We start from the raw sequence: 27,752 nt of genomic DNA on the forward strand, positions 1-27,752 counted from the left end.
TTAAATCGTTGACTGCCTGAATGGGGCGGCTATGGGGCCACAAAACGAATTGGAAACGAATGCGAATTTAACAGAGCGTAAATTATTATTTAATTTCCCCATTCAGTTGGGTTCGTGTTTTTCCATATTTTTCACATTTTTTTTTTTTTGCTTTTTGTGCCTGTTATTGTTTTTGCCACAAAACTATTATCCATTGAGTTGAGAGAGAAAAAAATGGAAAAACAACATAACATAATGTCTGTCCCCATAGTGGGACAAATATTAGGCCAACCAAAGCCAAGCCAAACCAAGCCAAAATGGATTGAAACGTTAAAAGAGACAAAACAAAAACGTTTTACAAACAAAACTAATGGATAATAATAGTTATTTACTAGGTACTAGATCATTTGCCTTTTTTTTGCATGGTTACACATTAGGGTGGTTCGGAAATTTTGAATGTTTTTCAACAATGGGTATAACATCTCTGCGGTCCGAATTCAGACCGAAAAATTGTTTGAAACCCTTCAATACATAGATTAGGACTGGAATTTGTTAAAAAATCAGAAATCCAAGCGGTTTCCCTTCCGAATTTCCAAAAAAATATCTCTCCGCGTTCCGTTCGAAAGCCGGCTGAGACTTCAGATTTGCATCAGACGCTCCGGTACTACAACATGTCAACCACTCCATATAACTTCTGTGTCGATGAAAACAGTGGTTTTGGGAGATTCAAAAAAAAAAAAAAAATAAATAAATAAATAAATAGAAGACCCCTAAGGACTTCTAGACACCAAAAACACCCTTAAGGGCTTCTAGACACCAAAAAGACCCTTAAGGGCTTCTAGACACAAAGAGGACCGTTAAGGACATCTAAACACCAAGAAGACCCCTAAGGGCTTCTAGGCACCTAGAAGACTCATAAAGGGCTTCTAGGCACCTAGAAGACCCATAAAGGGCTTCTAGACACCTGGAAGACCCTTAAGGGCCTCTAGACACCTGGAAGACCCTTAAGGGCCTCTAGACACCTGGAAGACCCTTAAGGGCCACTAGACACCTAGAAGACCCTTAAGGGCCTCTAGACACCTAGAAGACCCTTAAGGGTCTCTAGACACCTGGAAGACCCTTAAGGGCTTCTAGACACCTGGAAGACCCTTAAGGTCTTCTAGACACCCCTTAAGCCCTTAAGGGCTTCTCTATAGATAGAAGACCCCTAAGGGCTTCTATAGACATAGAAGACCCTTATGGACTTCTATAGACATAGAAGACCCTTATGGACTTCTATAGACATAGAAGACCCTTAAAAGCTTTTATAAACACAGAAGTCCTTTAAGGGCTTCTATAGACATAGAAGACTATTCATAGTAGATCCTTAAGGGTCTTTATAGACATAGGAGACCCTTTCAGGGCTTCTATGTAGATAGAAGGCCCTTAAGGGCTTCTATGTAGATAGGAGTACCCAACCGAAAATGGAAGTTCCTTCCAACTTTCGGTTCGGAGTCGGACCGAACTAAGACAGGTTGGGCTCGCTGGGTTGCTACTCTATTAAATATCTATATAGAAATTATCTTATATAGAAATTTAGATCCTGTTGCAAAAATATATGCTCGAAAGTAGTCATTAACCACTCCATAAAACTTCGGTCAGCCCGAAAACGCAGCCGAAATCGGATGTTTCATCCGGCTTTCGGTTCGAAGTCGGCCAAAATGTTTGCGTGCCCAAGACTTTAATACACCCTCCAGAATATTTTCGCGATAATATTCGGCATTTATTCTGATGCCACGGTCGATTGATACGAGCGGAGAGTAACAATCGGCTGTTATGGTGGCCCACACCATCACGATGGCCGGCGTTTGAGTTCTGGTGGCCAACCGAAGGTGCACATTTTCAGCTGACCTCTTTGGCAAGTAAACATGATCATGTTGTTTGTTTACTTAACGCTGGACAATGATTGCTTTCTCATCGGAAAAAAATCAAATTCGGCAATTCACCACTTTCGGCCAAACGAAGCAATTCTTTAGCTCTTTTGAGTCTATTTCTTTCTGGAATATTGCGATATGTTTAGCTCACGAGCCATTTTTCGGGCACTGCGACGCGGGTTTCGATCAGGTCGCTTCTTTGCCTTTCGAGCCATTTCCGCTGATGTTGCTGTTTTCTTCCGTCCACTTCCTTGACGTCTGAGGGCTACGTTACCAGTATCACGGTAAGGAACGATGTTACGATACACAAAAGATTTATTCACATTTAAATGCTGGAGTGCTCTAACGATAGCCACTTGTGGTTCTCCAGCCAAATATAAAGAAATCACACTATCACGCTTGAATTCAATCACGAATAACTTTTCTTCTAGAAAATTCTCACCAAAATGCTTTTGCACGCTGATAAACAATATAATGAGCTGTTACTGGAATAATTTTAACAGCTGTCGGACGAGTGGCTTAGAAATGACCGTAGTCTGAAGTTGGTTGCAGTGTTTCATCTCACCCTGTATACGTAAGAATACCGAAAAAAAAACTTATTGACTGAAAATCAACGCCCGAAGATAGAATCTTGAAATCATGCACGAGGGTGAGTCTGGGTGCTGGGTTTTTGGAAAATCGTAATAAAAGGGTACGAAATTAACTAAAATGCAAAAAAAATTTAGAATTAAAATGAGAGTCATTGATGGGGTGTAGGATGAATTTTCAAAAGGTTTTTGGAAATTCGAAGTTTTGAGGTTACGAGAAGTTCTAAAATTGCTCTAAACTTCTAAAATGGTACCACTTGGTATTAAGTGCAAAGATAGCTAAAAAACTTGACATTTGGAATGAGAATCAAGTTGTAAAGTAAGTTTGAAGGTGGTTTTGGAAATGTCTCCTAAGCGTGCGAACTGCACTAAATAGTACTAAATTTGAAAGAGTTTGGTTTAGGGTGAACGGATCAAGCTGGATTTTTTAAAATTAGTACTGGCGTCCCTGTGGACGGTAGATTTGAGACAAAGAAGTGTTTTTGGAAACATGTATTCTACAAGTGCACGAAAAGTACTAAATAGTACTATATTTGGTACTATTTGGTATTGGGGGAACAGATTGTTCTTGAAATCTGAGATTTGGTATTAAGGTCGCTGTTCGTGTATAAAAAGTGGGCATATGGAGGTTGTTTCGAAATTGTGTATTGCAATTGTACGAAAAGTAGTGATTGATACTATATTTGGCATTGGGTGAAGAAATAGAGGTGTAATCCTGAAATGTAATATTTTGATTAATTTTGGTATCTGTGTTTGAGGATTGGCGGTGGATTTAGTGTTACTTCCTATATTTGTACGAAAAGTTCTAAACGTTACAAAATTTGGTATTGGGTGAAGGAATAAAGCTGGAATCCTAAAATTTGACACTAAGATCACTTTTGGTATCTGAGGTCATTAAAGACATTTTGTGTCAATTTAATTTTTTTCCAACATTTTAGCGTTTTTTGTCATAAACAACCGTTCTTTGATTGCTGTCCATTAACTTCAAAGTTACGCCGATTCTTCACACTTAACAACAACAACAGCATAACTCATTACATTTTGCCTAAGCACCAGCTATTGTGAGCAACCTCATGCCTCATTTAGTTTCAATTTTGAAACACTTGAGACTTCATCTCACTATTCAGTTACTTCTTCTTCCTGTCTCAAACATTTTGAATATTTCTCAAAAAAAAAAAAAAAAAAAAAAATCTTTGCTGAAGTTCATTGACAACCCCACACACACAATGACAATTTAACACCAACAACAACATCATCAACAACAAAGCAATTGACAATAAAAACAAATATTGTGACTTCATAATAACGTCATTCGGTGATCTCCTCTCTTGGACAAATTCAAACCCTGAACGACGTGGGCTTCATCATTTGGAACAAATGACAGCGTCGTCGAAGTTGTCTTGTCTTGGTTAGGAACTGCAGAAATTTGATAGTGGGTGGCTGAATGTTTGTGGTTGTTGTTGCTGTTTTTTTCTGAACAGAACACAAATTCTTAAATATAATTATAGGTAACATAAAACTAAGAACTTTAGCTCAAGGTATGTGAAACGTGCGTGGTAGTGATTCGATTGTTGTTGCTGTTGTTTCTGTACTTACCAGTTATCTCTCGTCACATCGAGAGCTTGGCTTGACATGGGCGAATGAAATTAAATCCCGAAAGTTGTCATTATTATAAACTTGTGTATTATTATGTGAGTGTTTTCGACAAAAAAAATGAAAAATACAAAATATTAGCAGATACGCGTATGGATCATGAAAATCACAATAGCTTCAATAATTGCGTGTGTTTATTAGGGTGTTTCTAACTGTTTTTTATACCCTCACGGCCAAAACATGCCCCATCGAAATAACGATTGTAGACCCTAGGTCTCTTTGGAGCAAATCCATTTCAGAACATTTGGAGTCCGTCTGTCTGTCTGCTGGCTGGTGCGCATGATAATTCTTGAAGGGAGTACAAGGTTTCCCATATTCGACGGACCCATCTGGCAACGCCATAACTTTTGACAGAGATGTCACATCGCTTAATGACATACCGCGTTTGAAGCGTCAGTCCAAGCAGATTTTTACCATGAACCAATACACGCCAGCGAGCGCTCTGAAATAGTTGAAATTTACATTCAACAGAAGAAGTCAATTGTGAAAACTCAACGTGCCTTTAAAACATTAAAAAATGTGAGAAGTGCGCCTTCTAAGAACACTATTAAGCGTTTATACGAAAAATTTTCGACTGGTAAGGCTCTTTCTAATCCGAAGAGGCCATATAAAAGTCGACCAAGGCGATCGGCCGAGAATATCGCTGCCGTACGACCTAGTGTTGAGAGGTCCCTAAGAACATCCCAAAAACGCCGTTCTCAGCAGTTGGGCATGGCTCGGTCCACTTTACAACGGATTATTCGCATTGATTTGCATTTGTTCCCGTAAAAAAATTCAATTGACGCAAAGAATGTTGCCTGCGGCCAAACCTCGTCGATTGGAATGGGCCCATGGGTCCGTCGAATATGGGCAACCCTGTATCTGATTTGATCCAAACTTGGTACATTGTAATATTATAGTAAAACTTAGATCGAGATCGGAGATGGGCAATATAGAAGCACTCCTTCTTGTACCATACCCACAAAAGATCGCAATTTTCTAAAAAATATTTTACTGCACAGAAAGAGAAAAAGATAATCCGATTGTGCTTCAACTTTGCAAATACTAATATTTGCATCAGTAATAGGTCAGGTGCGAAAATAGAAAATACCGGTCAACTCCATCAAGTACCACCCCCACAAAGGGTCAACATTTTGAATAATTGTGACTATTATAAAATGTGATGTAAGAGTCCGATTGTCTTCAAAGGGACAACATTTTGTTTAACCCAAGGTCTACTGGGAAGATGGAATATATCGATCCACACCTTCTGGTACCTCCCTCATAAAGGATTAAAAATTTTGAAAAGAATTTGAATAACGCAAAAAACATCCGATTCCATTCAGACGTGGCACATCTTAATATTTCTATCAACACAAGATCTGCTATAAAGATGGTAAAGATCGGACAATTTCTTCTGGTACCTCCCACACAAAGGATCAAAGTTTTGATTAATTAAAACGATTATAAAATTCGATTTTATCATATTTCACACATCCCATTATTTTTACAAACACAAGATCTACCTTTAAAGTACCTTCTGGTACTTCCCCCACAAAGTGTTCAAAATGTTGAATATCCATGATACTGATACAATGCCAAATTAACATCCGATTCCATTCAGACTTGGTACATCTCAATATTTCCATCAACACAAGATCTGCTATGGCAGAGATCGGAAAATTTCTTCTGGTACCTCCCCCACATGTGGTTCAAGATTTAAAAAACAAAATGCTCCAACAAAGCGAAATAAGCCCGTCTTCAAAATTAATTCAACTAAATTTTAAATAAATTTAAATAAATACTAAATATTTTTGCTAACGCAAAATCTGATGTGAAGATGATAGACATCTGACAACCCCTTCTAATACCTCACCCACAAAGGGTCACAAAGGGTCAATAATTGTATCTGAGGGTATACATATTTCGGCTTGTTTAAGTGTGAAATAAGAATACTCAAATTTTGCACATCCCAATTTTTCTATCAACTCTAGATCTGTGATAGAATGGACCTCTCCTTCTGGTATCTTCCAACAATAGGACAAATTTTTGAATAGTCATAACGCTCATAAATTCCGAATAAAGTTATCGATTTTCTTCAAATCTAATAATGTGAATATGGGGTACGTCGTTCCACTCCTTCTGGTTCCTCCACCACAAATGGTCAAAATTTTAAAAAGCGTATATTTTATACGAAGACCTTCTGATCGTCCCTGAGAAAACTTTCTGGTCTTCTATAAAGAGGACTTTCTCATCTTTTAGAAGAAAATCTTCTGGTTTTCTTTGCAAAGACCTTCTGGTCGTCTATGTGAAGTGTTTCTATTAATTTCCCATGTCCGTCCAACTTCATGTCCGTCTTCTTGTCTTCTATACGAAGAAGACCTTTTGGTATTCTTCAGGAAAAAAAATCTTCTTTGAACTTGTATAGCAGGAATTCGAAATTTTGTAATTTTGGACTTTATACCCTTAAGGCATATTGCAGAAAGTTTTGGTCATATGGCCAAGTTGTGATATAAGCTTTCAAGAGAGAAAATCACTTTATTTGATTTGAGTATTTCAAGAAAGTACTACGACATGTACGACACCTTTCCTTATATTATCTCTATCTCGATACGAAATAGCATTCAATATTCCATAAAATATATAATTTTACCATTGTGTGAACTTCCGATAAACCCAATACCAATGCTATTAAATATAGCACCATTCAAACTACTTCCATTTCTGTCCTCCCAAACTCAGTATCATTCGGTAGGATTGCTATACTAAGGTGTTCATTTCCAAATTCAGTTTCTTATGTTAGCCACACCACCGAACATTTATATTCATTTAAAGTTTCAAGATTTTACCTCTATCCACTAAAAATTCATTGCGGCACCAAATTAGTAGCTTTTAGTACTTTTCGTTCACTTAAAGTCCGAATGTGCTAGAAAACCTTTCGTATACATCTGCTACTGCAGTGTGTGACTTTTTCCGAATTTTACCATTCATGCCCTATACAGGGTGAGATGAAAAAATTGCAACCAACTTCAGACTCTGTCATTTCAAAGCCACTCGTCCGACAGCTTTTAAAATATTCCAGTGACAGCTCATTATATTGTTTACAAGTGTACAAAAGCATTTTGGTGAGAATTTTCAAAACAAAAAAAAGTTATTCGCGATGGAATTCAAGCGTGATAGTGTGATTTCTTTATATTTCGCTAGAAAACCACAAGTGGGTATCTTTAGAGCACTGCAGCATTTAAATGTGAATAAATCTTTTGTGTCTCGTACCATCGCTCGTTACAGTGATACTGGTAGCGTAACCCGACGTCAAGAAAGTGGACAGAAGAAAACAGCAACATCAGCAGAAATTGTTCGAAAAGTAAAGAAGCGACTTGATCGAAACCCGCTTCGTAGTAGCCGAAAAATGGCTCGTGAGCTGAACATATCACAATATTCCTTTCGGCAAATATTGAAAAGTGAGCTCGGGGTAAAGCCATTGAAATTCCAGAATGTGCAAGAACTTACATCGCAACGGAAAGAAAAAAGACTCAAAAGAGCTAAAGAGTTGCTTCGCTTGGCCGAAAGTGGTGAACTGCCGAATTTCGTTTTCTCCGATGAGAAAGCATTCATTGTCCAGCGTTTTGTAAACAAACAAAATGATCGTGTTAACTTGCCAAAAAGGGGACAGCTGAAAATGTGCACCATCGGTTGGCTACCAGAACGCAAGCCCCGGCCATGGTGATGGCGTGGGCCTTCATAACAGCCGATGGTCGGTCTCCGCTCGTATTAATCGACCGTGGTATCAGAATAAATGCCGAATATTATCGCGAACGTATTCTGGAGGATGCAGACCTCGGAATTTCCAACAGGACTCGACCGTGGCATCAGAATAAATGCCGAATATTATAGCGAAAAAATTCTGGAGGCTGTATAAAAGCCTTGGGCACGCACACCTTGGACATTCCAACAGGACTCTGCACCATCGAATGGTTACAAAATGAGGTTCCTCACTTCATTTCAATCGCGCAATGACCACAAAAATCTCCGGGTACCAATCCGATGGACTATTGTGTCTGGAGTATTTTGGAAAGCAAGGTTGGCACTAAAAAATACCAAAGTGTCGATCACCTCAAGCAAGCGCTTTGCCGGGAATGGACCAAAATACCGCAGAGCACCATTCGGGCAGCGTGTGACTCTCAACTCAAGATCTGTTATAAAGATGGTAGAGGTCGAACCATCCTTTCTGGAGACCAATCCGTTGGACTATTGTGTCTGGAGTATTTTGGAAAGCAAGGTTGGCACTAAAAAATACCAAAGTGTCGATAACCTCAAGCAAGCGCTTCGCCGGGAATGGACCAAAATACCCCAGAGCAACTTTCCAGCGTCTGACGTTTTCATTGGCCGTTTGAAGACCATAATTCGTGTCAAAGGTGACCAATTCGAACAAATCTAAACTTATTCCAAAATTTGATGCTATTTCCGACATGTTTTGATTTCATCCAATAAAATTTAAAAAAAATGTAAAAATTATGGCATTTGACTTTGTTGCAGTCACCCTGTACTTTCACCATATTCAATTGGTACCATATTTCCTGAATATAAGAGCTTTTCGTAACCTGTTGGTTTGAATTTGCAAACTTTTTCGTGTACACCTTTTTGTTTATCATAGGTAGACCTACGTACAAGAGCTCCAATCTTTTAATTTTTAACGTTACCATTACTAATTCCTTTGTGTACTTTTCATATCCTTATAGGAAGTATTTCCAAAAAACCCACGGTTTTTTTTCGCAACTTAGCCCAAAGCTTCTAGATTATAACTTCATATAACTCCAATTTTTATACCCTCAGCCATATGGCTACAGAGGGTATATATCATTTGATACGGCCAAACCGTGCGTAGTCGAAATAACGGTTTTAGACCCTAGGTCTCTTTGGACCAAATCCGTTTCAGAACATTTGGAGTCGATGTAGCGATGTCCACCCGTCCGTCTGTCAGTCTGGCTGGCTTGTGCGCACGATAACTCTCGAAGGGAGTATCCGATTTGGTCCAAATTGGGTACGTCGTAATATTTTTGTCAAACTTAGATCGAGTTCGGAGATGGGCAATATCGGGCAATATGGGCAATACCCACAAAAGGTCGACTTTTTCAAAAATTGTATTTTTTGCACAGAGAGAGAAGGGATAATTTGAATTTGCTCCAACTTTGCAAATCCTAATATTTGCGTCAGTGCTAGGTCAGGTGTGAAAATGGACAATATCGGTCCACTCCATCAAGTACCAACCCCACAAATGGTCAAAATTTTGAATAATTACAACTCTCATAAATTGTGACGTAAGAGTCCGATTGTCTTCAAATTTCACACATCCCAATATTTATATTAACTCAAGGTCTGGTGTGAAGGGGGAATACATCGGTCCACTCCTTCTGGTACCTCCCCCACAAGATATTGAAATTTTGAAATTTAAATAAAACGCCAATTTAACATCCGATTCCATTTAGACTTGGCACATCTGTCGCAATATTTATATCATATTTTTGGATCCGATAGGAAATAGTCAATATTGGTCCATTCCTTCGGGACCTGCTTCATATAGGGTCAAACGTTTGCATAATCTTAACACAAGTCAAAATATATTTAAATAATCGAACATAGGCTGAGGGTATATATCTGGCGGCAATACCGACTGATACTTTTTAACTTGTTTTAATAATGTAGTGAAATTTCTTGTGGAAATATTTATGTTTTATTTTTAATTTCTCAATTCCCCCACATAACTTTCTCTGAACAAAATATTCATAATTGTTACCTTTCGAAAAAATCCACATGTCGTTGCATTTTCTTGTCCAAAAAATATTCGACAACAACTAGATATATGAGTGCATGTTTTCCCATAATTTTTCAATTTTCTGACATAGTCAATTTCCATGAAAAATTTTGGCAAACCAACATTTCATAGTTAACACATCACCCTTCAACTGCGATAACCTTCAAATAATCATTCAACTGCGGCGAAGCTTCACTTTTCAATGACGCCGTGGCAATTTTCCACACAGCACATGTGAGCAGCTGTCAAAGCTTCACAGAATGGCAGGTGGTGAGGAGCCTCCTCCTTTCCCCCCAAAAAAATGGAAATATACAAGTGAAATTTGGTGGCTGACTTACCTTCCGAAACCCGATTTGCCACAGGTGATAACATAAAATTTATCATCGGCCAATTCCAATGTCTTGTGGACACGTACTGCCAGTTGAATGGACCGTTCCTCGGTGCGCTATTTGTTGATAATAAAAATGGACAAAAAAAATAATAAAAATGAACGATTAGCAAAGGGGTCAATTGCTGGAGAGATAGTTAAAATTTAGTTGTTTTTTTTTTTAATTTGGAAAATAAAATTAAATGTGATTTTAATATGGAGATTAAAAAAAAAACAAATAAGCAGATTATATTGTGAACATTATTATGGGCGCTATGATGGTGGTCAGCAGCAGTGTGTTGCAAAAAAAAAATTACATTCCCAAGTGTTTAGGTGAAAATTGTGCATAAAATGGTATTGAATTAAAAGTTAATCTATATCAACGTGTTTCTTGTTATTGTCGTTTTTTATTTGCTATTTATAAATACCTACTTTATCCATAACAGTTTTGATTGTCTTATGCAGCTGTTTGCCGCTGCTGCAACTCCAAGACATTGCTCCGAAAATGAATACAAAGTCATATTTTGGTATGTGTTTCCTCTACTGTGAGACACATTTTATGCCTCTAACATAATGATATAATTGCGAGCAGAAAAAAATATATTCAATTTCCTGGCTTTTCAAAAACGGACCTCATTATAAATATGTGTGTTTTTGTGATTGCTCGTTGCATTCACCTAAAACAAAAGACTTAAGCAACAAACTTGCCATGGAGTTTTCTTGTGGCCATTACATGGACTTTTTTTTTGTTTTTATGTAAAACAAACTGTATTTTTTTCATGCAATTTAAACGCTCTCAAAGCGTTATAATATTGTTCAGCTGTGAAGTTATTTAAACTTCATTCAAAGTGTCTGAGTTAGAGATTAAAAGTTCATTGAAATGTGTGAACAGTTTATAGACACCTCAGGCTAATTGGCGGCGATGATGTTAAGGAGATTATTATAATATTGCGATTTTCCAAGGCTATTTTGAAACTTTCAACAACTCTACTAAATCCTCGTTTACAGGTCTTTAATTGGCTTTGAAAACTCTCAAAAAAAATCCACGTTTTCAGACCTTTAATTGGCTTTGAAAAATTCTTAAAAAAACAGGTTCAAAGGCCTTTAATTGCTTTGAAAAATTCTTAAAAAAAATCCACGTTTAGAGGCCTTTGAAAAATTCTTAAAAAAACATGTTCAAAGGCCTATAATTGGCTTTTAAAATTCTTAAAAAAAATCCACGTTTAGAGGCCTTTGAAAAATTCTTAAAAAAAAACATGTTCAAAGGCCTATAATTGGCTTTTAAAATTCTTAAAAAAAATCCACGTTTAGAGGCCTTTGAAAAATTCTTAAAAAAACATGTTCAGAGGCCTTTAATTGGCTTTGAAAAATTCTTAAAAAAACGGGTTTAGAGGCCTTTAATTGGCTTTGAAAATTCTTTAAAAAATCCACGTTTCCAGACATTTAATCGGCTTTGAAAATTCTTTAAAAAATCCACGTTTTCAGACCTTCAATTGGCTTTGAAAAATTCTTAAAAAAAACAGATTCAGAGGCCTTTAATTGGCTTTGAAAAATTCTTAAAAAACAGGTTCCAGGGCCTTTAACTGGCTTTGAAAATTCTTTAAAAAATCCACGTTTTCAGACCTTAAACTGGTTCTGAAAAATTCTTAAAAAACAGGTTCAAAGGCATTTAATTGGCTTTGAAAATTCTTTAAAAAATCCAGGTTTTCAGACCTTAAACTGGTTCTGAAAAATTCTTAAAAAACAGGTTCAAAGGCATTTAATTGGCTTTGAAAATTCTTTAAAAAATCCACGTTTTCAGACCTTAAACTGGTTCTGAAAAATTCTTAAAAAACAGGTTCAAAGGCCTTTAATTGGCTTTGAAAATTCTTTAAAAAATCCACGTTTTCAAACCTTTAATTGGCTTCGAAAATTCTGTAAAAAATCCGCGTTTTCAGACCTCTAATTGGCTTCGAAAATTCTTTAAAAAAATCCATATTTTCAGACTTTTAATTGGATTTTCAAAAATCCACGTTTAGAGGCCTTTGACTGGTATTAAAAAATCCACATTTACAGGTTTTGCAAAATTTGATTTTTTAAATGATTTTTCAAAAATATTTAAGGTATTACAGCCATAGAGGAGCCGGAGAACAGGTTGAGAAAGTCTTCTAGCAACAGAAGGTCTTCTAGCCATAGAAGAGCTCCCAAAGATATTCTATCAATAGAAGAACTTCAGAAGGCCTTCTCGATATAGAAGAACTGCAGAAGGTCTTCTAGCCATAGAAGAGCTGCAGAAGGTCTTCTAGCCATAGAAGAGCTGCAGAAGGCCTTCTAGCCATAGAAGAGCTGCAGAAGGTCTTCTAGCCATAGAAGAGCTGCAGAAGGCCTTCTAGCCAGAGAAGAGCTGCAGAAGGCCTTCTAGCCATAGAAGAGCTGCAGAAGGCCTTCTAGCCATACAAGAGCTTCGGAAGTTCTTCAAGCCATAGGAAAGCTTTAGAAGGACTTCTACCCATAGAAGAGCTTCAGAAGGTCTTTTACCCATAGAAGAGCTTCAGAGGGTCTTTTATCCATAGAAGAGCTTCAGAAGGTCTTCTACCCATAGAGGAGATTCAGAAGGTCTTCTACCCATAGAGGAGATTCAGAAGGTCTTCTACCCACACAAGAGCTTTAAAGGAGCTTCTAGCCATAGAAGAGCTTCTTTAGGCGTGGATTTTTAAATAAATTTTCAAAAATATTAGGCCTGTCTAAAAGTGAATTTTTTAAAGAATATTTTAAAAATATTTAGACTTTTCCAAAGGTGGGTTTTTTTTAAGAATTTTTCAAAAATATCTAAACCTATCTAAACGTGGATTTTTTAAGAAATTTTCAAGAATATCTAGACTTTTCTACATTTTTTAAGATTTTATTTTTCAAAAATATTTGGACCTTCCTAAAAGTGGATTTTGTAAAGAATTTTTCAAAAATATTTGGATTTTTTAAAGAACTTTTCAAAAATATTTAGACTCCTCCCAACATGATTTTTTTTAATTTTTCAAAAATACTTAGTAGACCTGCCTAAAAGTGGATTTTTAAAAAGTTTTTTTTTTTTTTTTCAAAAATACTTAGACCTGCCTAAAAATGGATTTTCTAAAGAATTTTTCAGAAATATCTAGACCTCTCAAAACTTGGATTTTTAACAAATTAGACCTTCCTAAAAGTGGATTCTTATAAAGAAATTTTGAAAAATATTTAGACCTTCCTAAAAATGGATTTTTAAAGAGAATTTTTCAAAAATATTTGGATTTTTTAAAGAACATTACAAAAATATTTAGACTTCTCAAAAAAGGGATTTTTAAAGAATTTTTCAAAAATATTTAGTCCTTTCCAAAAGTGGACTTTTTAAAGAATTTTTCGAGTTCTCTAAACGTTTATTTGTTAAAGAATTTTACAATTATATTTGGACTTCTCTAAAGGTTGATTTTTAAAAATAGTTAGACCTCTCTAAACTTGGATTTTTAAATTAAAAGAAAACAACGAGACCTCTCTGGGCTTTGATTTTTTAAGATTAAAAAAAATGTAATTGGACTTCACTTTGTACCTCTGTAACCCTTTTTACGTTACAATCGAATGCATGCATTGCGTTGCCATGAAAGCAACAAAACAAAATCTATAACAAATTTGCATTCCACATGCTCCGCTTAGTGGCAGCCTGGCTGGCAGGCTCTCCAACATAATCTATGACCAGTCACAAATAGAACAAATTTATTATGGTTCTTGTTGTTGTTTTTGTTGCTGTTGTTACTGTAGTGTCTAGTTTGAATTTTGGTCGCCGTCGTCATCGTCATTGTCGTGGCCGTCTTAGATATTTTTAATCTAATGGCTATAAAGTCTGTCTGTCATGCTGTGGTTGCCCCAGTGCAACTGGAACACATTCACCACTTCTTGGACGACCTGAATCCAAGAAATAAAAAATGAAACAACAACAAGAGACATGATTGTGTTCCATTCAGAGGTAGTGGAGCTACCTGGAAACATGTTTTTTGGCAATTGTTTCGTTCGTGCATGCTGCTGGATAACAGAACTCTGGCTGCCTGGCTGGCAATTCGTAGTTGGTAAATTGCCAACCAAATGGAGTGACACTCCCTTAAAAAAATACAAGCAGAAATCAGGCAGGCAGGCAACAATTGCCAGACAATACTGAACAACAACAACAACAACAACTATGTTTAGGATTTGTGAGTTTAAACGTTTTTTGCTTTCGCCCCAAAGGTGGGTTGTTGAGTTGAAAGACAGAAACTGCAAGTTTTCTGGGTGCAACAGCAACACACAGACAGCTCACACACACACCCTCATAACTCCTAAACTATAGCAGACAAAATGACCATTTTATGTCTTGGCCACTTAAGACACATGGCCACACCGCACCGGGCATGTGCTGGCCTCAACTAGATAAGCAACAAGAGGTGGCTGGACTTACAAGAAGTAATGTATTTGTCCCCACCCCTCTCCTGGCAATCTGCAAACAACTTGTGGCTCTTATGCCGGCTCTACACCACCACAATGGCACATTTTTTTCAAGATTTGTGTTGCATACGTGAAAACTCAATGACGCACGTTGTTGTTTTTCCAGTTCGAGACGAAATGCTTGTCTGTTGTTATTAATTTGGCCACAAGTGGTTGGCGAAAAAGAAAAAAACAGAGAAAAAATGCATTGGTGTTGGTTGGTAATAATGCAATGCAAAGTAGCCTCCTAAAAGTGGCTACATGTGTGTGCCCTATTCGCCCCGATATTTATTGGATTTGGTTTTCGAAACGAAAATCCGTGACTACGATTTTGTTAATATAAATTAGAGCGTTTCTTGGCATTTGCAGAACATAAATCTAAGGGTAACTTTCACAAAATACAAACCGTTTGAAGGTAATGCAAATTTTTGCAGGTTTGTGTCTTAAGTCTTTTGTTTGTTTGGGGGAATTGGCAAATTGTAGAAAGTAATGAAATATTGTATGGTAAACATGGATAATAGAGGGAAATTATTGAAAGTTTTCCAAAAATCCAGAGGAAAATGTTTTTCAACTTTATTTTGAGTTCTCCAAAAGAACTTCAAATTGTCAACCAACTTCGAAAGAATTTCAAAAGATCTTCAAATCTCCACGTTTGGAGGGCCTCAAAAATTTTTTGAAAAATTCTTTTGGATGGCTTTAAATATTTTTGAAAAATTCTTTTGGTGGGGTCTAAGTATTTTTGAAACATTCTTTTGGTGGGGTCTAAGTATTTTTGAAAAATTCTTAAAAAAATCCACGTTTATAGAGGTCTAAATATTTTTGAAAAAATCTTTAAAAAATCCACGTTTGGAGGGCCTTAAATATTTTTGAAAAATTCTTTAAAAATCCACGTTTGGAGGGCCTTAAATATTTTTGAAAAATTCTTTAAAAAATCCACGTTTGGAGGGCCTTAAATATTTTTGAAAAATTCTTTAAAAAATCCATGTTTGGAGGGCCTTAAATATTTTTGAAAAATTCTTTAAAAAATCCACGTTTGGAGGACCTTAAATATTTTTGAAAAATTCTTTAAAAAATCCACGTTTGGAGGGCCTTAAATATTTTTAAAAATTCTTTAAAAAATTCACGTTTGGAGGGCCTCAAATTTTTTTGAAAAATTCTTTAAAAAATACACGTTTGGAGGGGCCTTAAATTTTTCTGAAAAATTCTTTAAAAAATCCACGTTTATAGAGGTCTAAATATTTTTGAAAAATTCTTTAAAAAAATCCACGTTTATAGAGGTCTAAATATGTTTGAAAAATTCTTTAAAAAATCCACGTTTATAGAGGTCTAAATATATTTGAAAAATTCTTTAAAAAATCCACGTTTATAGAGGTCTAAATATGTTTGAAAAATTCTTTAAAAAATCCACGTTTATAGAGGTCTAAATATGTTTGAAAAAATCTTTAAAAAATCCACGTTTATAGAGGTCTAAATATGTTTGAAAAATTCTTTAAAAAATCCACGTTTATAGAGGTCTAAATATTTTTGAAAAATTCTTTAAAAAATCCACGTTTATAGAGGTCTAAATATTTTTGAAAAATTCTTTAAAAAATCCACGTTTATAGAGGTCTAAATATTTTTGAAAAATTCTTTAAAAAATCCACGTTTATAGAGGTCTAAATATTTTTGAAAAATTCTTTAAAAAATCCACGTTTGGAGTGCCTTAAATATTTTTGAAAAATTCTTTAAAAAATCCACGTTTTGAGTGCCTTAAATATTTTTGAAAAGTTCTTTAAAAAATCCACGTTTTGAGTGCCTTAAATATTTTTGAAAAATTCTTAAAAAATCCACGTTTACAGAGGTCTAAATATTTTTGAAAAATCTTTAAAAAATCCAAGTTGGCCTTAAATATTTTTGAAAAATTCTTAAAAAAATCCACGTTTATAGAAGTCTAAATATTTTTGAAAAATTCTTAAAAAATCCACGTTTATAGAAGTCTAAATATTTTTGAAAAATTCTTAAAAAACCGCGTTTATAGAGGTCTAAATATTTTTGAAAAATTCTTTAGAAAATCCAAGTTTGTAGAGGTCTAAATGTTTTTGAAAAATTCTTAAAAAAAATCCACGTTTGGAGGGCCTTAAATATTTTTGAAAAATTCTTAAAAAAAATCCACGTTTGGAGGGCCTTAAATATTTTTGAAAAATTCTTTAAAAAATCCACGTTTGGAGTGCCTAAACTATTTTTGAAAAATTCTTAAAAAATTCACGTTTGGAGTGCCTTAAATAAATATTTTTGAAAAATTCTTTAAAAAATTCACGTTTGGAGTGCCTTTAATAAATATTTTTGAAAAATTCTTTAAAAAATCCACGTTTGGAGGGCCTTAAATATTTTTGAAAAATTCTTTAAAAAATCCACGTTTGGAGGGCCTAAACTATTTTTGAAAAATTCTTAAAAAATTCACGTTTGGAGTGCCTTAAATAAATATTTTTGAAAAATTCTTTAAAAAATCCACGTTTGGAGGGCCTTAAATATTTTTGAAAATTCCTTTAAAAATACACGTTTAGAGAGCCTTAGATATTTTTGAAAATTCCTTAAAAAATCCACGTTTGAAGGGCCTTAAATATTTTTGAAAAATTCTTTAAAAAAATCCACGTTTGTGTGGCCTTAAATATTTTTGAAAAATTCTTTAAAAAATCCACGTTTGGAGGGCCTTAAATATTTTTGAAAAATTCTTTAAAAATCCACGTTTAGAGGGCCTTAAATATTTTTGAAAAATTCTTTAAAAAATCCACGTTTATAGAGGTCTAAATATGTTTGAAAAATTCTTTAAAAAATCCACGTTTATAGAGGTCTAAATATTTTTGAAATTTTTTTAAAAAATCCACGTTTATAGAGGTGTAAATATTTTTGAAGAATTCTTTAAAAAATCCACGTTTATAGAGGTCTAAATATTTTTGAAAAATTCTTTAAAAAATCCACGTTTATAGAGGTCTAAATATTTTTGAAATTTTTTTTTAAAAATCCACGTTCATAGGAGTCTAAATAGTTTTGAAAAATTCTTTAAAAATTCACGTTTATAGAGGTCTAAATATTTTTGAAAAATTCTAGACTAGAAGACCTCCTGCAGCTCTTCTATGGCCAGAAGTCATTCTGAAGCTCTTCCATGGCAAGAAGACCTTCTGCACCTCGTCTATGGCAGAAAGACCTTCTTCACCTGTTCTATGGCTTGAAGACCTCCTGCAGCTCTTCTAGGGCTAGAAGACCTTCTGCTGTTCTTCTATGGCTAGAAGACCTTCTGCTGTTCTTCTATGGCTAGAAGACCTTCTGTTGTTCTTCTATGGCTAGAAGACTTTCTGTAGCTCTTCTATGACTAGAAGACCTTCTGCCGCTTTTCTATGGCTAGAAGTCCTTCTGCAGCTCTTCTATGTATGAAAGATTTCATGAAGCTCCTTTAGGTTTAGAAGACTCCTGAAGCTTATCTATGTATAGAAGACCTCCTATTCTACTGGTAGAAGAACTTCTTAAGATTTTCAATGGCTACAGAAGTTACCCATTTTTTGTCTTGAAGCTCAGATGTATCTCTGTTAAGCCACTAACATCTCGATATGGAGTTCTTTTGTGATTCGAAAGACTTGTTCAGCTTTGCATTGATCGAAGGCTTTAATCTCTCTCACTCTCTTTTTCTCTCTTTACAAATTTCAAATTTTAATAACTCTCTCTTCCTCTTCCTCTCCCTCTCTCTCTCTCTCTGTCTCTCTCTCTCTCTCTCTCTCTCTCTTTGTGCATTTAGTGTGATATTAGATTGTTAATTGGTTAGCTTACATTTTGTCCACTCACGTTGCTGACTAGAACCCCACAGTAGTCCGGTGAACCATCTTTGGCCAACAAGTTGAGACTGAATCCCACTGAATCGGAGCCATCACCCATGGCCATGCAGGCTGGTGTTCGATAATCACGAGCATGAACAGCACCACTATATGGTCCGTCCAATTTCACTTTGATGTTCATGGTGCCCGCTTTACAGGTGGCCGATACACGTGGGGCAAATTCTGTTGAAGCTGTGGAGTCCTGGGCGGAAATCTGCAAAGGAAAGGGAAGAGAAATGTTAGAACGAAATTTGAATTTTCGGAAATACATTGGTTAGATTGTGAAATAAAGATTTTATTTGGGAAATAAAAAGAAATAATAATAATTCCCTTCCACTGACTCCAGGTAGCCTGGGTAACTGCTGTAATTTCTAACCTGCTGAGATTTTGAAAAATAAAAGTTTATTTTTACTCATCCTCTGACAACATAACGACGACGACGGTGGCGGCGATGATGATCATGAAGATGGTCATGATTCATAACAATTACAAAGCCACATGACATACATTCTTCATGTGTGATCATCTGGCTTTTTTACATATCGACGGGTGTGTCTGCGTCAGATTCAGGCAATAAATTTTGTTACTACTTTGGGGATTTTCAAAACAGTTGGCGGTCATTAATCCATTAAGTCATGTTCTACATAAAGTTTAGTGCCTAGGAGTGCTTCTTCTTCTGTTGCTACTTTTAATGGATAATTTTCCAGATGTTCAAGATGAGGATGATGATGATTTACAAGTTAGGCCTCTTCCATTTGTTCTTCGTTTGCCAGCCATTAAAGTCATGCTTTACCTGTCTTCATCTCTAATTAATGGTCCAGCCTTTTTGGAGGCTGAGAGGGTAAATTCAATTAACTTTTTTTAATTTTTTCTTTGAGTACTTTTATTGATGGTGATTCTTTGCTTTGAAACGTACGATTGGGAACAAGTGAAATAATAGATTTTGTGAGAATTTTGTTCGGTCTGATTAGAAGGTGGCGCCCAACCAAAATTGATTGGATGATAGATAGATTTTATTTGGCCTAAATATTTAGTGTTCCGAAAAAAAGGCACTAATGAAGTAGAAGAACATAAATGACCTACATAGAGGTCTCTTACAGGCTCTCTAGTAGTAGAAGACATCTGGATATAAGACATCTGTATAGAAGATTTCTCGAAAAAAGTTTTATTTCCGTAGCAGGTCCTTAAAACCTTTTTTGAGATGTATTCTACGCTCTTCCATTCACATAAACTCTGCAAATGTTCTTAAATTTAATGGAGAATGCTGGTCAATAGCTCTAGACCCCATATGGGTATTCTACTGATGCAAGGCTAAATGTAAGACCTTTGAGGTTTTCTGCAAATTGTGGACTTTCTGGAATCTCTTAGAGGTTTTCAACAGAGTAATGACATTCTAAAGGGTCTCTAGAAGTCCGTAATAGATAACGAATTTCCCAGAGGTCTCTACACAAGCTTTCATAGACCTTCGGAACCTTTCGAAACATTTTATTATTCATGTATTCTGCACAAAAAAATAAATTTTAATAGTCAAATATGCAATGAATAACTCAAAGAATACCTTTCAGATTTATTTTGTACGTCAAAGAACTTACAAAGGCCCTGTATAAGTTGAAACCCTGTGAAAGGCGTCAATGTCCAAAAAAATTCCTTGAAAGTTCTTTATTTTTAGAAACCCTTCTCAAAGTTTCAGTTATATAGTAACTTATAGAATGTACCTGTAAATAAAAATATTTTGAAGAATTGTAACTAATTAAGACCTTCCAGATATTATTTTAACATTGAAAACCTGAAGCGCTCCTGCGAAAAGAAGACGTTCTAAAGTTTTCCTATGATTTGAAGACTTTGTGAAGCACTCACATGGCTAGAAGGTCCTCTGGAAGAACTTCTGAAGTTCGTCTTTAATCAGAAACGTTTTGAAGCAAACCTATACAAAGGTTTGAATTTATTCTTTTGATAAAAAGGCCTTTTAGTAACTCTCATATGCCTCAAATACCTTCTGAAGCCTTAGAAAGCCCTTAGGGCTAATAGACTTTTCAAAGGTCTTTTATGACTGGAAGACTTTCTAAAATTATTCTATGGCTAGTAGACCTTAGGAAACTTTTCTATAACTAGAAGATTTCTTAAAGCTCTTCTATAACATGAAGACCTTTTAAAGCTCTTTTGCAGCTGGTATATCTTCTGAGGCTTTTCTATAATATTTGATATTATAGAATATTAACATTGAAGTACATTCATAGATAGAATACTGTCTAAAGCTTTTCCATGGTTAGGCGAAATTCTGAAGCTCTTTTGAAGTCACATGAATTTCTGCTGCATTTCTATATCTTGAACATTTTCTAGACCCCTTTCTAAAGCCCTTCTCTACTAGAAGACTTCGAGAGCTATTTTTATTGCTCGAAGGTCTACTGTATAGATAAGAGATAATCTGCAGTTCTCTTTTGGATAGAAGACCTCCTGAAGCTTTTCTTTGACAGGTAGTGTCAGCTGGAAGACATTGCAAAGCTCTTCTATAAGTATAAGTACAAGGTGAGAAAACTGCGACCAACTCCAGACTGCAGTCATTCCTAAGCCACTCGTCCGACAGCTGTTAAAATTATTCCAGTGACAGCTCATTATATTGTTTACAAGCGTACAAAAGCATTTTTGTGAGAATTTTACTGGTAGCGTAGTCCGATTTCAAGAAAATTGACAGAAGAAAGCAGCAACATCAGCAGAAATGGTTCGAAAAGTAAAGAAGCGACTTGATCGAAACCCGCGTCGCAGTGGCCGAAAATTGCCTTGTGAGCTGAACATATCCCAATATTCCATTCCGCAAATATTGAAAAAATGAGAAAAAGAGCTAAAGAGTTGCTTCGCATGGTCGAAAGTGGTGAACTGCCGAATTTGGTTTTCTCCGATGAGAAAACATTTGTTGTCCAGCAGTTTGTAAACAAACAAAATGATGGTGTTTACTTGCCAAAGTGGTCAGCTGAAAATGTGCACCTTCCGCCGGCTATGGTGATGGTGTGGGCCGAAATAAAAGCCGATGGTCGCTCTTCGCTCGTATTAATCGACCATAGCATCAGAATAAATGCCGAATATTATAGCGAAAATATTCTGGAGGGTGTATTAAAGCCTTGGGCACGCAAACATTTTGGCCACAGACATTGGACATTCCAACAGGACTCAGAACCTTCGGACTCAACACGCGCCACCCAAGAATGGTTACAAAATGAGGTTACTCGCTTCATTTCCAGTGCACAATGGCCACCAAAATCTCCGGATACCAATCCGTTGGACTATTGTGTCTGGAGTATTTTGGAAAGACAGGTTGGCACTAAAAAACACCAAAGTGTCGATCACCTCAATCAAGCGCTTCGCCGGGAACGGGCCAAAATACCGCAGAGCAACATTCAAGCAGCGTGTGACGGTTTCATGGGCCGTTTGAAGGCCATAATTCGTGCAAGAGGTGACCAATTCGAACAGATCTAAACTTATTCTAAAATTTGACGCTATTTCCGACCTTTTTGCTTTCATTCAATAAAATTTAAAAAAAAAAAAATAAAAAATTATGACTTGTGACTTTGTTGCAGTTTTTTTTATCTCACCCTGTATATGAAGCTCTTCCGTAAATTGAACACCTTGTGAAGGTCTTATATGGGTAAGTAAGCGTTTAAAGCTCTTCTTTGGCTAGAATATCTCTTGAAGCACTTCTTTGGTTAGAAGACCCTCCTTCGTGGACAGGGATGCATTCTTGGATAGGAGCATTTCTTATTTTTTCACGGTAATAAAACCACCTAAGGCTTTTTCATTGTTAAAGCTCTTCTATATGAAGTTTCTTGTGTATTGAATTATAATAAATAAAGGGTGATGTTTTAAGAACTATAGGAACGTTTTTTTAAAGCATGAAGTCTTAATATAAATTTATAGTACGATCCATATAAATGTCTGTAGATAATTTCATGCAAATATTGTCAATCCATGACTGAACGCGATTCATGTTTAAATCATAGTTCAAACTGAAGATGTTTTACAGTGATAAAAAAACACGAAACATGTGGGGGCTGTTTAAGCCAGTGTTGCCAAAAAAGATAAGCTAAAAAAATCACCCTTTATTATGACAAATAATTGCAAAAGATCTTATTATACCATATTTGTAATTTTGGCTTAAAAATTGTGAGATGCGCCTAAAAGTATGCTAGTAAAGTGCTAAATATAACTCCACATTTATTGAGAACATTATACTCTCTCTTTGCACATCTCTCTTAAAATTTTCAAGTTTGTTTCTTAAATCTTTTGTTTTTCATGCAGTGCTTATATTTGCACGTGTCTAGATTTTCGGCCGTATTAAATTAAATTGTTTTCTTAGAATCGATATTTGAAAAAATATAACCCAATGACAAATCTGTAGTAAAAATGTAAATTGACTCTTTTTTCATGTTGTTGTACATATTTGAATATCATATTGATTCGTATTCCTTGAATTCTATAATGATTTTCTACGCATTTTGCCAAGGAATGGAATAACATTTATACAAACAAATATAAATTCTATCTCAACAATTCCGGACATATTCTTCATTCCTAAGAACAAATCGATTCTAAGATTTTTTGCAAAATATTTCCTTGCAACCCCATGTGCTTCCCAAAACTTTATCGTTCTATTTGCTTGTGAATTGTTCTATTTTCACACTTTTGTAAAACATTTAAAACCTCCATGATTCACTCTCATCATTAAACAAATTCTACGAATTTGGTAATTTTAAATTTTATTCCAAAAAATGAGTAGACATTTTTCGTTGAAACAGCTGTACATCTGAATGGTATTTCTTGTTCGAGTCTAAAAATAATTGATATTTATCTTGGTCTGCTCTACCCACCCCATTATCTTTTCTAAACATTTTGTTTTGTCTTAGCTCCACACACACAAGACAGTTAGATGGCCAAACAAAGCACCGTCGTCTCCTAACCTCCCTTTTCCTAAAGCGGCAAAAAACAAAAATCAAACAATTTAAATGAAGCTTAAACGAACTGCTAGCCAGCCAGCCAGCAGCTCTCCAAGAAATGACGAAAGAACTGTTAAAGCTTTGCGATTGCGTACCCTCGGTGAGCAGTCATTACTTGATTTGGTTGTTTTCTTGGTTGCTGTGTGGCTGCTGGGCTAGATCGGGGGTAACGAAAAAAGGCAATGTCGAAAAGCATCAACATCAACATCAGCATCGAATTTGAATTCCAACGTTCATAATTTGTTCTCCATCGTTTTATGTGAAACACTGCCTCTGGGTCAATAGCCACGAGAGACAACAAAACGACCACAACAAAACTGGTGAACTCTAAGATGCGATCAGTGTTTGGATTATTTTTTTTGGGGGGGTTTTCATTTTATTAGGCCACCAAGATGAGTAGTGAAAAATATGATAATATAAAATATTTGATCGTTGAATTTAATTGCTTAAATATTTGTTGAACGCTGGCCTGCAAGCGAATCGCTGCGGCAGTTAGTTCTTAATGGATTTATTGATTCCCAGATCCAATCAAACAATGAAATTGATGAATGTCCGAAAAAAAGTGGAACACGGCACGATGTGAATAGCATCGATCAAAATATTTTTGGTTAATTAACTTCCTCTGAAGATGTTGGGTTGGGGATTTGTTGCAGTAATAAAAATTTTATGTATTCACGGGGAAATGGATGTATTTTCCCAAAGCTACCATGGATAAAATATCAAAAAATATATGAAAAAAGTTAAAATACAAATAGATTGATAAATATCAAATCTTGTATAGAAGACTTTTAAATGGAGTGGGAACAGAAAAAACTCCAAAAATTCTGACTTTTATGCATAGTCAAAATGTGAAGAACAGATTGCTATCTAAGAAGTCTTCTGTCCGTTTAAGAAACCAAGAGGTCTTCTCTCCATAGACGACCTTTTGAAGACCATCCCCCTAGAAGTCCTCTGGAAACATTTCAAAACTTAGAAGACCATTAGTAGGCCTCCACTATTCCTCTCCTCCTACTCTATTTCCAAACAAGACTTACAGAACGCTATTTCTCCATAGAGAATCGTTACAATATCTTCTCTCCAAAAGTGCTGTCCTAAATGTCAGACCTGTAAAAGGTCTAGTTTCCATAGAAGATCTGTATAAAATCTTCAATCCATAGAAGACTTTTATATGCCTTTTGTCTATAGCCGATATATCCTCTATAGACAGTATATATTTGAAAGCCTCTTAATGGACATTGTACAGAGTTTTTCTACAAACCAGCTATGGAACCTTTTTGTTGAGAGAAAATCTTGAAAGGGTGTTCTATGGAGAAAATACTTTCTAAAAGTCTCTTTCGGAAGGCAAAGTCTTCCTTAGAAGAATTTCTCTCTATAGAAGGCCAATAGAAAATGTTTTTCCTATAGAGGTTCCTGTAGAAAAGTGTGTTTCCCCCATAAAGGCCGGTAATTCTCTTCTCTCAAGAAACGATCTCTCGAAACGAGATCTTCTCTCCATATAATACTGTTAGAAGTTCTTTCTATATATAACCTGTGGAAGATATTCTCTCCGAAGAGTCTTATTCCTTTAGAATATATCTCTCAAGACATTCAAAAGACATTCTTCTCTCCATAGACGACTTTTAATAGATATTTATCTATAGAAGATATTATCTGAAAAGTGGTAGACATTCATCTATTTATGGATGACCTTTGGAAGGTCTTTTTTTCCGCAGAAAACTTTTAAAAAGTCTTACCTCCAGCGAAGACCTTAAAAAGGTTTTATCTTCATCGAAGAATTTTAAAATGTATTCTCTCTATAGGAGATCTTGACCTTATTGGTGACCTTTAGAGGGCCTTTTCTCCACCGAAGACCAGTACGAGGATAGCCATAGATAATTTTAAGAAATTAATTTATTTATAGAAATATTTCAGAGGGTTTTCTTTTATAGGGAAACTTATGAAATTTTTTCCCATAAAAGAGCTGTAGAAGTTCTTATATTCACAAAGGACCTTAAGGGTCTTTTATTCACTGAAGACCTTAAGATTTCAATTTCAATACATTAAGATGGACTTGTCCTCATATAGAAGAACTTTAGAAGGTCTTTTGCCAGAGAATACCTTTACAAAGACATCTATCCATCTTGATGAAGATTTTTTTCTCCAAAAAATGGATTTCATCCTCAAAATTTGGGAGATCTTCTCTCTGTAGGAGACCTTTGGAAGCTCTTCTCTTATGGAATTTCTGTGGGTGTCATTCTCTCCATAGAAGACTTGAAAAGGGTATCCTCTTTTTGGAAAACCTTCTCTCCTTTTTTAAATTGTTTCTTCCCACGCAAGTCTTTTGGAAGACCTATCCTCCATAGAAGACCCGAATTAAGATCTTCTCTCCATACAAAATCTTTGGAAGGTGTTTTCTCTATAGAAACCTTCAAAACGTTGTATTTCCATTAAAAAAAAAAAAAAAAAAAAACAGAACAAAAAGCAGAAGATCTTTAGAAAGTCTTATCTCGGCAGAATACCTTTAGAAAGTCTTTCCTTCACTGCAAATCTTGAGATCCTTTCTCCATTTGAGACCCATAAAAGACTTTCTCTCCGTAGGATACCGTTAGAAGTTTTTTCTGCAATACCTTCTCTTCAGATATAACAATTAATATGTCTTTCCTCCCTAGAAGATCTATAAAAGAGATTCCCTCCATTAAAGACCTCCAAATAGTCTTCTCTCCTCTGAAGTCCTTTTGAGTTTTTTCTTTATAGTTAAAAATTAGAAGCTATTCTCTTCGTAGAATAACTTCAAAGGTCTCCTCTACAAAAGAAGACCGGTGAAAGGTTCTGTCTCTATAGGAGTTCTTTGAAATGACCTGTTTTCTAAGAAAACAGTTAAAAGGCCTGACTTATTAAAAACCTTTTGAAGACCTTGGGAATACCTTTTCTCCATGAAACGACATTTTGAAAGTCTTATCTCTACAAAAGACGAAGACCTTAAGACATTCTTCTCTCCATAGTAAGCGGCCATATTAGAGACATTTTTAAGACCTTAAGAATGCATTCTCTCCATGAAACGACATTTCGAAAGAATTATCTCTACAAAAGGAGAAGGCTTTCTCTCCTTAGAATACCCTTAGCATGCCTTCTCTCCATAGAAATCCTTAAGATTGGTTCCACATCATAGAATACCTTCAAAAGGTCTTCTCCCATTGGAGAATTTGAGAAGGTTCCCGGTGGACAGTTTTAGAACACATCGAAACTTTTAGAAGATCTTCTTCATGTAGAAGGCCTATGGATATATTCATTGCACAAAAGGACTTTAAAACATCTGCTCTCCAAAGAAGGTCTTTAAAACGTCTTTTCTTCATAGAAAAGTTTGCGATGACTTTTTCGAAGTCATTTAAAAAGTGTGGACAGTAGACGGCCCTACACGTATTTATATAGACTTTCTTCTATAAAAGACCTTAGAAGTCTCCATAGAGGGATCTTTGAAGGTTTTTTACATGAGGTAGACTTCTCAAAGCTGTTCCATCGATATAAGAACTCTTAAAAGTATTTGTTCATAGAACATAGAATTTCCATCTATTGATGCTTTCTGAAGAACCTTCATTATTCAGAACATCCTGTCTGCCTATAGAAGATCTCAAAACTGTCTTTTGCTCTATAGGTCTCTAAAAGCTTTCCTGTATATAGAAGTCCTCGAAAAAGACTTCTGTCTTTGAAAACTGTTGAGATCTTTTTTATTAAAGATCTGTAGATAAAGTTCTCTGTATAGAAGAGGTTGTGAAGGACCATTAAGACCACTTTAAAAAGGCACCTTACAAAGTCCCATTTTATATACCCTCAGCCATATGGCTAGAGAGGGTATATATGATTTGATATCATCGAAATAACGATTTTAGACCCTATGTCTCTTTGGACCAAATCCGTTTCAGGACATTTGAAGGTGATTTAGCAATAACTCTCGAAGGGAGTATCCGATTTGGTCCAAACTTGGTACATCCCAATATTATTAGCAAACTTAAATCGAGTTCGGAGATGGGCAATAGGGGTCCACGACTTCTTTTTTATTGCCCTAAGGTCGGGGGTGAAGATGGAATATGGGTCCACTCCTTGTGGTACCTCCCCCACTGAGGGTCAAAATTTTCAATATCCATGAAACTGATAAAAATTAACATCCGATTCAAACTTGCCACATCTCAATTAA

At 35.6% G+C, this 27,752-nt stretch overlaps 1 protein-coding gene across 3 annotated transcripts in view; it reads right to left on the reverse strand.

Annotated features, from left to right (window-relative positions):
- Window positions 1-27,752, reverse strand: part of LOC101901586 (uncharacterized) — a 375,472-nt gene that overhangs the window by 326,933 nt on the left and 20,787 nt on the right. For 2 of the 3 annotated variants that reach the window (XM_059119703.1, XM_059119705.1), the window contains exons 2-3: window positions 18,568-18,810; window positions 10,262-10,368 (exon numbers count right to left, since the gene is read on the reverse strand). In XM_059119703.1, the coding sequence (XP_058975686.1) occupies window positions 10,262-10,368; window positions 18,568-18,810 (350 nt within the window). Of the gene's footprint in view, window positions 1-10,261; window positions 10,369-18,552; window positions 18,811-27,752 lie in introns of all 3 variants that reach the window. The other variant, XM_059119701.1, reaches the window with a different exon arrangement.

The sequence above is a fragment of the Musca domestica genome, unplaced genomic scaffold, assembly GCF_030504385.1.
Source record: "Musca domestica strain aabys unplaced genomic scaffold, Musca_domestica.polishedcontigs.V.1.1 1, whole genome shotgun sequence".
Taxonomy (NCBI): Eukaryota; Metazoa; Arthropoda; class Insecta; order Diptera; family Muscidae; genus Musca; species Musca domestica.